The sequence below is a fragment of the Neovison vison genome, chromosome 7, assembly GCF_020171115.1.
Source record: "Neovison vison isolate M4711 chromosome 7, ASM_NN_V1, whole genome shotgun sequence".
Lineage (NCBI taxonomy): Eukaryota > Metazoa > Chordata > Mammalia > Carnivora > Mustelidae > Neogale > Neogale vison.
In genome coordinates, this window is record NC_058097.1 from 95,675,399 (window position 1) to 95,687,414 (window position 12,016).

Here is a 12,016-nt window from a genome sequence, read left to right on the forward strand (position 1 = left end):
TGTGATTTCTATTTCATGTGTGCCTATGCTTAGGATTTTCTTCATATAGTCCAGAGACATTTACTAAGGCACTTGCTTCTGGAGTTTAAAATTAATGCACTGTAAGAATCACTACTGTGTTGGCTTTATTAGAACTGTACAAAATATCACTCTGTTTTCAATCATTTATAATGCCAAACAAAAACCAGCAGTTCTGTCCAACACTGTCTGCCACCTTTATTCTAACAACCACCAGGCAAGATAAAAGAAGAAAAGAAAGGAAAACAAACCCAAAATAGCAATAGCCTTCTGGAAGTGGAAATGTCCAGAGACTGATGATCTGCTACCTGTTTAATAGAGATAAACTTTTTGTCCTATAGTGAAACACTCCTGCCTAGAAAAATAAAAATTTTAAAATTCAGTTTATTAAGACTTCATGGTAGATGTTTCCAACCATGACTCGTTCTAGAGATGAAAGTGCTATTGATGAATGCTGCAGGAGAGACTCTCTGAAAGAAAATGACCTCAAACTACAAACAAGTATCTACCATGTCAAAGATGCAGATGGCCATGCAGCGACAAGCAAAAAATGGAACCTGATCTCAAGAAGGGTCATCTGACCACACATTTCTTTCAAAATCAATGCGCCTGTCAAAGACCAACGTACTAGTTCTTCTTCTTAACCTTCCTTCCTTTTTTGAAGGGGGAGCATCCAATTTGAAAAGGGAACTCAGGGGGTGCTTGGGTGGCTCAGAGGGTTAAGCCTCTGCTTTTGGCTCAGGTCATGGTCCCAGGGTCCTGGAATCGAGCCCCTCATCGGGCTGCCTGCTCAGCGGGGAGCCTGCTTCTCCCTCTCTCTCTACCTGCCTCCCTGCCTACTTGTGACATCTCTCTCTGTGCCAAATAAATAATAAATAAATAAATAAATATAAATAAATCTTTAAAAAGGGAACTCAGTACCAAAAGGGGTCAAGGAACCCTCATACCCCAGGTGTAGTGGTTTCCCTCAGTGGTTTCCCTCAGAGAGCCAAATCCCACCCATCAAAAATAACCCAAAAGACATGGAAGGCTTAAAGAGAAACTATATAATTTTCTAAATTACAAACGGTTTGTTTCATTCATTAAGCATCATTCATTACGCACACAAATACCCTACAACACTGTATTCTACTATGACCACATAAACAGAAGATTTGCCAACAAGAAAAAAAAAAAAAATACAGAAGGAGACTCTGTGCTCTAAAGTTAAAAAGAAAACCAGCCAGCCTAGAGAAAGAAAGACAAGAAAACAAAAGGTAGAGCTAGAGCCAAAAAGTAAAGATTCATTTTACTTTAATAATTTTTCTGCAATGTTTTGCAACATTATTGGGCTATGACTGATTGGAAATTAAACACTTAGGCCTTGAGAAAACATAGCTTGGGAAGCACTGCCCTGAAAACTTAAAATTTAAGCCATCATGAAGTCAGCATACCGATCTTATTCTTACAAGTGTCGTCAAAAGTAAAGTCTCATTTATAAGAGCACCAGGAAGCCGGAAAGGGGAGTGCTCAAGCACCACCAATCATAGGGCAAACGGGAGGAAGCTTGTTTTATATGCCCAATCAGGAGGAGGAGAGACGTTCTCCTTGCCCAGCAACAGCCCAGCCAATGAGAAGACATCATCCCTGGAAACTCTTCAAAACAGCCCCACCCAACTTACTCCTTTCCTCAAAATCAAACCCCTCTCTTCTGTTATCAGGACTTGCCTATGCTTTGTCATAGTTTTTCTTTTCTTTTCTTTAACTTTTTTTTTTTTTTTTTTTTTTGAGAGAGAGAGAGAGAATCCCAAAAGACTCCACACGCAGTACGGATCCTGATGGGGCTCGACCTCAAGACCCTGAGATCATGACCTGAGCTGAAATCAAGAATAAGATACTTAACTAAGACACCTAGGCGCCCCTCTGTCACAGGTTTTTGTCTTGAAATGCTATTATCCTAATAAATTTCTGAGTAAACTTTTTCTGGTAAAATAGTTGGCTTGTTTTGTTTCTGATGTCAAGTATACAGTTGTACTTAGGCTTTAATGTTACTGAAAAAAACTGGCCTTTCTTAATGTACAGGCATCCTGTTCCCACTGAACTTTACTGAAATGCCACTGCTTTGGCCAATTAACTTGCCAGCAGGGACCCCAGAACTGTCTGAATTCTCTACATTCCCCTTACCCAGCCTAGCTCCCAAGCTCCATCAACCAACCAGCAAATCACACACAGCTCAGGGTGCCAGCCAAGATAGAGTACTTTAAAAATGTTTTGAAATAATATATTTCAACAAAGCAATAAAGTAGTTATCATGGAAAAAAAATCAGAACTTAAGAAGGACTTTTACTGTTCCAAAATTTAGTATACTTTCTGTTTCAAATTACTTATGGACAGAGGAAGCACACCAATCTTTCCAGTACTTAAAATCCAATAAAGTTCTTGAGCCAGCAATGACAGTAAAGTGCCTTACAAATTCCCAGGCAGGGGCCTCTGACCTTTCTATTTGAAATTGCACCATACCCCCCACCCAACCCTCCCACATGAACCCTGCCTCCCCCTTTACCCTGTTTCATTTTTCCTACCACACATGCATCTATTTTTTTGTCCATCTTCCCCCACCAGAACTTAAAGTCCATGAGGTCAGCTAATGTTGTTAATGTTCTCAATACCTGTTACTTAGCAGGTGTTCGTTAAGCAGTTAATAAGTGAGTTGATTTTTCTTAAAAAAAAAAGAAAGAAAAGAAAACAAACAAACAAAAAAACCCTATGAAGCCTTCATTTAATAAGCCTGCATTTCCCCTGAAGTGCAACTTTAATGGCAAAACTTCACATCAAAGCAAACGTGATTTAGCTCTGCCTGTCACCAATAAATGGCACTGTTTCAGCTACTGTCTTGGACTCAGATTCGGCATCTATCTTTGAAGCTGTTCCAAAAACATATATAGAACAGAACAATATAAAACGGAAATCTGTTCAAATTTGAGAGGTGAAGAGAACATGATGAGTAAAATCCACTGCTTCCACAAATGCAGTCCTCCTGTTAAAAAGCTTTAGGTAAGTATACATATACTGACTGCTAAGACTTCAGAACAAAGGGTCTTACAAGCAACATTTTGGAAACTCACCTATCCATAACGATAGTACCTACCATATTAGGCTAAGTCTCTATAGTTACATTTGTTAGAGCAATAAATACAAATAAGCACTTGATGATTTTGAAAAGCTCTGTATTTCTGATTATCCTAACAATCAAACTCAAGGGTGATTTACATGGCCCTCAAGAAAAACCTGTCCTATTTCACATTTCATTACCTCCACTTTAAAATGAAGATAAACATTTCCTGATTTAAAATAAAGTTTCCAAAAGTCAGGCTATAAAATTAAGTCACTAGAAAATTCAGTAGCCAGGGGCACTTGGGTGGCTCAGCCCACTGAGCATCTGACTCTTGATATCAGCTTGGGTCTTGATCTCAGGGTTGTGAGTTCAAGCCCCATGTTGAGCTCCACAGTGGGCATGGAGCCTACTTTTAAAAAAAGAAAGGAAAAGAAAATTCGGTAGCCAGCAGATGTTTTAAATATTGAGGATGAATAAATGTAGGAAATGAAGGGGGAAAAGTCAAAATATTGTTGATACAATAATGATTTAGCATGTGAAAGAATAAACATCAAGCCAAAAGCTTTTAGCTTTCCACTGTCAATTTAAGTCTTCAGGAAACCATATGCATAAAAATTTCAAATAGGGAAGGAAGGAAAATATATATTTATAAACCAACTCAGTATGTACATTTAACTTTCAAATCACACAATAACTATTCCTTTGGAATTGGAATGAAGTTTGAATTACAAAGAATTAAGAATGGAAACAAGAAAAAGAAAAAGCACCTGTAGGAAGACCAAAAGGCATATATACCAACTCTACTTGAACTACTCAACATTTAAGGTCATCCCACCATTGCTCCACTTCATGGTACCAAAAATTGAGGGGAGTACAGTAATCCTGACTCCTGGGTCTTAAAGAGCTCTCCCTTCTGTTTAATTCAACTAAGCATTATATAAGACCCTTGCACACCAAGGTTATGGCAATCTCAGTAGTAATCTCACTTGGTACAGAACAAACAGATTAAGATATTCATGGAGGTATATTATAAAACACCAAGAAGAACAAACTAGTGAAACAGAAAACTGGAATCCAAATGTCAGTGAGATGAAAAAGTAAAGGCAGGGTTCAAGGAAGAGGATTGCATTGGTGGGGCCAGGTACAAATTCCAGTTATGCCACATTGCTAACTGTGGTAGGCAAGCAAGGGAACCTTTCAGAGTCTCTTTCTTAACCTACAAAATGGGGGTAATACTGCACAAGACTGTGATGAGTTTACTAAATGATATACAATAATCAAAGTGTATGAGATTATAGAAAATGAATATTCATAACTTCTTGATACTTTTTATAAAAACTGAGTTGTCTGCAAGAAATTTCAGGAAATAAGCTACAATAGTTCATTACCATTTTAAATCAAATAATTTTAGTGATAAAAAAACAGCTACACCAGCACTCTCCTGCAACGGTTCATCAGTATGTCCCAATCATTGCCCAAACAAGGGCATTACTTCTTCTAATGCTCATTTTTAAATCAAGTCTTTAAATATAAGCAAAATCCATAACCTAATATCTTCTGCATAGTATCTTCTATAAATATACTGCATAGTCTTAATACCCACAAGAATATGACCAGATAACTGGACAGAGAACTCCTCATCCAGAAAATTAACATAATAATTTCATTTAATAATTCCACATGAAAAAATATATACTGTTAAAACCACTTTTAGTTCTATTTATAAGCAATCAATCCATTTCTACAAGTATAGTGTTTGTCATACAGCCTGCTTGTGTCAAATTACATAAATTTGATATAAATTCAATATAAAACCCATAAATATTTGGCTGTGATGTCAACCAGACCTGTGATATTAGCATAGAGTTTAGCACTCCAGATCAATGCACGAGACTGAGAATGTGAGAAATGCTCCATCCACTATGATATAATCATAAAAGCAAATTTGTTTTCTGATAGAACACCTCAAGAAAATGAAATGCATCACTGGCCCTGATACAGACAAAGGCCTTATTTTCCTCAGCAATACGTCAGACACTGCCTGGCCATGGCAACTCTATCACCCCCTTATCTGTATGTTCCTATTATACTTTATCGAGTGGAAATCATAGCTAATGTTAACTATCTCCTATGTACACAACTGTGCTAGGTACTTTCTATTTCTAATCACAATAACTCCAAGTAGACACTGTTATTGGACCCATTTTACAAACACAGACACTAAGGCTCAGAAAGGCTAACTACTGAACATCATATCAAAAATAGCTCCCCATACTAAACATATACTCTCCTGTGGTCACGGTTTTTCTCACTCTGTACTCTGTGCTAAGGGTACTTACCCCACCTCCTATTAACACCTACCCATTCTTTAAGATAAAACTGTTGGCCATATTCTCTCCCAGGTGCCAATATTAGAGCTTTAAACCATTTGCTTGTATGAATGAATAAATGAAGAGAAAGTTCGAATTCTCTACTGAAATTTTGGTTTAAAAATTAGCTACATAACTCAAGTATAAGCCTCTAAAACTCACTCAGTCCCTAGCACAATTCCTGGCACTCAGTAGGTACTCAGTAATTCTGCTTCTGGAAGGAGAAGAAAAAGACAAGCAAGAAGGAGGAGGAAGGAGGAAAGAGAAAAGATACAGAGACAACAGGCAGAAAAACTTCAGCTCCCATATATCAGAAGAATCTTGATTCAGAATCTTAGAATACTTTTATAAGAGAATACGGATAAATAAGTAACGTTAGCTAATTTATGCTTTACCACCCAGGGCGTCCTTGCAATACCAAGAATTTTCATGCAAAAATGTTAAGAGTCCAAGTAAACAGAGTATAGATTCTACTCTAAACAAAAATTTAGCTATTCAAATCTTAAGGCTGACCTAGGTTTACTCTTCTGATGGCCTTAAAAGGACAAGCACTAATGTCAGTCTCATCTCTAAACAATTATAAAATGAGAAAGACAAAAGTATATGCTTAGAGATTTCATTCTTCTATTTAAGAAAATATTTTAAAATCATATTCAAATTCATCATTTTAAGTATATATTCATATTCTTCTCTAACACTGTTTCTGTGGAGGTCAACTTTCTAACCAGCAGCCAATAAAACTAGCCAAAACACAAGTTTCCTCCCTATTCCAGGAGGTCACCCAACCTCTTAGTGCCCTGGAGTGTGATCACACCAGCTGGGCTCTCTCCTTCCCGTATCTATCACTGCTCTGTCACTCACGATTCAATCTTCAGTGCTAAGAAATCTGTTTCTCTGCCGATGCCTTGATCCTGTCAAAAGAAAAGGACTATGACAGAGTGGTCTTCTAGAATACATTGCTTGCACCAGACACTCGGTACCTCTCCTCTCCAATCATGCCCAGGTCTAGAGAGGTAAACACATCAATTCTGTATTCCACGTGTGCGCACACAATGGGCAGCATGAAGTTATTTCAAGTGCTGCCAATTACACCGACATCATCCATTTACAGCAAGTAAACTAAATACAAATTATGGTCGGCAATAGGACGGAGTAGAAGGAGAACTGTGATTTGGCATCAGAGATAGAACACTGACTCCACCACTGTGACTTTGGAAAAGTCATTTGAAAGGCTTTGTGAAATTTAAATATCATCATCTGCCTTTCCCGTCATGAGGACAAAATGAGAACTCGTAAGAATTTGGTATATGATAAAATATGATAAAAGTACATGATTTTACAATGACAATGACAGGATTATTAAACAAATTCCATGTCATCTGCAATCCAGTGTGTCTCCACTGGCTCCAAACTTTAAAAAAATTCAACAAATCTCCTCCCTTTTCTAAGAAAGCAAGAAAGTAAAGAAAAGATAATCGAGACAAAGAATAGCCTGTGATATAAGTAACACAACCAGTTCTCTTGTGTGTCTGGTAATTGTCCCCAAAACCAATTCTGAAACAGAAGCAACAAAAATTTTTGAACAAAAACAGAGGTATCTGAAAAAGGACTTAGTCTCCCAAGGGGAATACATTCATTTACGTGTAAATAATAATATTATTTCCATTTTGAGTATAGTTTGGTTTTCTCTACTTTCTCAGGTCTATCCTTAAAAACAGGTAATAAAGGAAGAAAACAGCCTCCAGTGAGTACAATACTAAAATATAAAATGCAAGAACAAAGGCTAAAATGAAAAGCTGATGGTGACTGCAGATGCAAAAACCACACTCAAAACCAAATGTCTTAAAAAACATGATTAAGAACCAAAAAGCTGATGATAATCTGAGCACAAGTAAATACTGACTTTGAAAGCCCGAAGGCACATAGTAAGTAAAGCTGGCAAGACTAAGTGAGGGTGGGGGGTTAAAGGCAGTAAGCCTTTCTATTTCTATTTCAGCCAAAGAACCAATAATTTCAACTCTGGCTGTGTACAGTACTAGGGAATGTGCAGGAATAAAGAGAAAAACATTCCTTTATCAGCACCTCAAAATCCATGCTGTTCCAAACTATTCCTCACATTCGATGTACAGTACAGGTCATATATTTTCAGCTTATTACATCTAAATAAAATCATGTATATATTTTAAAGATAAAATTTTTTATAGTATACCATGCAAATGTATTCTCAATTAGAACTTTACATCATCACTATTAAATACTTTCACCTACTATCTAAGTTCCAAAGGTTGGCCTCCACAGGTATATAATTTAATGAGTGAAAAAAAGGAAGTTATTTATGTGCATGTTTATAGAAAATTAAACAATACCTCTTCAGTCATTTTTAGTTAATCAGATAAATCTTACGTATTTTCAAAATCTTAGACAGTTTTAAAATGTAGGTTTCCAAAAATAAACCTCACATGAATGAATTATATATAATTCACAGCAAATAAAACTATCAAAGTAAAATAAGAAATTCAGTCATTCACTCATACATGAGACATTTCTGAAATTCAACGGGAGCTAGACACCATATCTGTAAGACATTAATTTCAAGGAGTTCAGAATCCAGAATCCAGAATCCAGAATTCAGAATTACAGTAAGGAATTGTGGGCCAACCCACAATTCTGTGTGACAAGGGATATAAAAAAAAGTTTAAAAAGCCAGAGATAGTAACTAATGTTAATGACATTTTGGAGAGCAACAGAAAAAAATCATTATTACCTTAGCAAGAGAAAAGCAGGGAAAAATAGATGTAATATACATACATAGAGATTATACAACTGAAATAAATGAAAAATGTGTAATAACAGAATCAAAGAAAGGTAAGTTGAAATGGTAACACATTACTCACTAATATTTTTCAAAATAATAAAAACATGTTAGTACTCAGTGTTAGAGCAAGTAAATGGGCAATGGCAGACACAGCCAGTGGGACAATGACTGCAACTTCTCTTCTCCCTAAGATAGTTTGGCAAAATGTATCAAAACCTTTTAAAATACGTCATGGTCCCAAAGTCCTTAGAAGAAATTAAGCCAATATCCCTCATGAAAACAGAAATAAAGATCCTTAACAAAATATTAGCAAACAAAATTCTGCCATAGATAAAACACAGCACATGACTAAGTTTATCATAGGAATTTAAGGTTGGTTCAACACTAAAAAAAAACAAAAACAAAAACAAAAAAAACAAAAACAAAGTATCAACAGAACTATATGTTCACCTTAAATGATGAAATAAAAAAGGATCTGACAAAATTTTCACCATTTATTTTAATAAACAAGGCAACCCAGCTAGTAATAGAATGGAACTTTCCCACCCTGATAAAAGCATTTACAAAAACACCTATAGCTAACATCAGATGTAAAAGACTCAATGTTTTCCCTCTCCCAGATCAGGTACAGAACAACGATGGCCACTCCCAGCACTGCCTTTTCAACATACGGTATAATTAAGAAAATTAAATAAAAGACACACAGATTGGAAAAAAGAAACAAAACCATCTTTCTTCAAAAACCCATGACCATCTACAGAGAAAATACCAAAGATCTCCAAAAATAAAGCCACTAGAATAGGTCAGTTTAGAATGACTGGGATATAAAAATAAACAGTATTTATATATACTGGCAACAAAGAATTAGGAAATTATATTTTAAAAGTATCATTTAAAATAGCATTGAAAACTATGAAATAGTAAGAGATGAATCTAACAAAAAATGTGCAAGATAGGCATACTTAAAATTATAAAACCATGCTGCAAGATTCTAAGGCCTAAATACATAAGATATGCCATATTCCATTTTGAGTCAGAAGACTCAAAATGTCAATACTCCCCAAATAGATTTATAGATTTCAATGCAATCTCAATGAAAATGCCATCAGATTTTTTTGCACCAATTAACCAACTGACTTAAAAACTTATATGGAAATGCAGTGGTCCAAAAAGAACCAAAACAATTTTTTTTAAAATATCAAGTTGGAAGAATTATACTACCTAATTTGTGATTTTGAAATGAGTCAAAGAGACCTACACATACAAGGTCAACCGTGGACAAAGGGTCAAGGTTACTGAATGGAGAAAGCACTACTTAACAAAGGCACTGGTTCAACTAGACATCCATCAAAAAAAAAAAAAAAAGAAGAAGAAGAAGAAGAAACCTTAACCCTTCCCTCACACCATACACAAATATTAAGCAAAAATAAACTCTGGCCTTAATTTTAAGTACTAAAACTATAAAAATTCTCAAGGAAAACACAGGAGAAATCTTTGTGGCCTTAGATTAGCCACAGATTATCAGATACCATAGAAAGTGTATCAATTCTGTAAGAAAAAGCAATAAATCACACTTCAAAAATGGGATCAGTATCCCTGTTCTTGATCAATCAAATCAGAATACCTAGGCTCAAATTCCAACTATGTCAATAACAAGCTGTGTCCCTCACTATCTTCCTCTTTGTGTCTTAATTGCTTTTCCCTTCTACCTGTATAATGAGATAGTACCTACCTCACAGGGGGTTATTCAAAAACCAACTGAGATAATGTTTAGAAAATGCCTGATTATACATTAAGCACTCAATAATGATGCTTGCTAACTTTCCAAGATTTTTATTTAATTACTTGAACACCTATCCAAGTTTCTAAGTTCAAAATTTAGTATCCTAAGATTACTCAGAATTTTATTTTTTTTTTAAAGATCTTATTTATTTGTTTGACAGAGATGACGAGTAGGCAGAGAGGCAGGCAGGGGCAGGGTGGCGGAGAGTGGGGTGGGGAGGAGCAGGCTCACCGCCCAGCAGACAGCCCGATGCAGGGCTTGATCCCAGGACCTGGAGATCACCACCTGAGCCAAAGGCAGAAGCTTAACTCACTGAGCCACCCAGGCACCCCAGATTACTCAGAATTTTATTAAACAATATATAAAAAATAAGAGCTCAGCTTCATTTTCTATTCAATTCACTTTAAAGAAATGATTATTTCTTTAAAGAAATAAAACAAGAAAAGACTTAAGGAAAGGGGAGGAGAAACAGGTTTACTGTGTACCTATAAGGACTCCGGAAAACAGGTGCTTTATCTAAATTATCCCTTTTATTTCTCCTGGCAGGTAGCTATGGAGAAACAAAGGATCTACATGAAACTTTTAAGAAACCTTCCTAAGTGGCCTTTACAAAGGAGTGCGGGCTTTCTATTTAAGTTACTGGGTTGAAATAGAAAAGCAAATGTCTCATTAAAAGTAAAATTCATGCTTAGGGAGATTATATTGTTGTAAGGAACATTTATAATGATTTAAATCAGAAAGCAGTATGTTAAAAATCACAGTGAAGGATCCTCATACCATAAACTATAGAACCCCATCAACTGCCTTCCTTAATACTATAACCATGACTCTGGCTACTTTTAAAACATGCCTCAGAAGAATAGCAAAGGAGAAGATTAAATCTGTGAGCCTTCTTAGAGTTCTCAAAGTTATGAACAATGAGAATTCTCAGGCACCTATTTCACCATCAAACATGGAGAAGGAGGGGAGAGTTCATTGCAAAGTAAGTCATCCTACAAAAACTTCTCCTAGTCTTTATTTCCCCCACATTTCCGCAAAGGCCACAAAAGCAGCACAGGGTAAGAAATGGCAGGAAATAAGAGAAGACCCTCCCCTGGGGGTAAACTTACCTGTAGTGCTTTGTTCTCTTGAAGGTCCAACCCAAATACATTGTGCCGCTTCACTGTAAAGAAATCAGCATCCTGTCCATCCTCTTCCTCCTCGTCTCTGTCCAAGAATTGCCCAGGGGTTTCCTTGGCCTCCCCAGTGCTAGGAACAGATGGAGGCTGAGACTCTTTTGCTTTTGCCAGTTTCTCTTCTGTTTCTTCCTCATCTTCCTTCTCTTCCTCCTCATCACTAATCTCATTAGCCAGTGTGTATTCCGTCCCTTTTGGTCTTTTCCCACCTTTCTGAAGGATGGACATTTTCTCATTAAAGTAGGCTCTAAATTCTTCCACTTCATCATTCGTGAGGGAGGATGCCCTTGGTTCAATTACTTTATTATCTGGGCTCACCACCAGTTCCTTGGTGGGTTGTTTCTGCATTTTCTGAAGAAATCTCACCCGTGGTGCCACAGCAAGACCAAGAGACCTTAAATATGAGCAAATGAAAATAGTTACTTTAGTACACTGATGGTGTGCTTATGGTATTATGCAAGTTTCTCAAGAGTGGAAATCTATTTGGGGAGCTGGGTTTTTTTTGTTGTTGTTGTTGCTGTTGTTGTTTTAAGATTTTATTTATTTATTTGACAGAGAGAGAGAGAGACCACTGGTAGGCAGAGAGAAGGCAGGGAGCGGGGGTAGGCTCCCCACTGAGCAGAGAGCCCAATGCCAGGGCTCTATCCCAGGACCCTGGGATCATGACCTGAGCCAAAGGCAGAGGCTTAACCTGCTGAGTCACCTCCGGTGCCCCTGGGAGCTCTTTTTCCTTTTTTTTTTTTTTTTTTTTTTAAAGAAAAT

The 12,016-nt window shown here is 36.7% G+C and overlaps 1 protein-coding gene across 2 annotated transcripts in view; it reads right to left on the reverse strand.

Annotated features, from left to right (window-relative positions):
• Positions 1-12,016, reverse strand: part of DDX10 (DEAD-box helicase 10) — a 293,705-nt gene that overhangs the window by 233,262 nt on the left and 48,427 nt on the right. For both annotated transcript variants that reach the window (XM_044257693.1, XM_044257694.1), the window contains exon 13: positions 11,189-11,648. In XM_044257693.1, the coding sequence (XP_044113628.1) occupies positions 11,189-11,648 (460 nt within the window). The remainder of the gene's footprint in view (positions 1-11,188; positions 11,649-12,016) is intronic.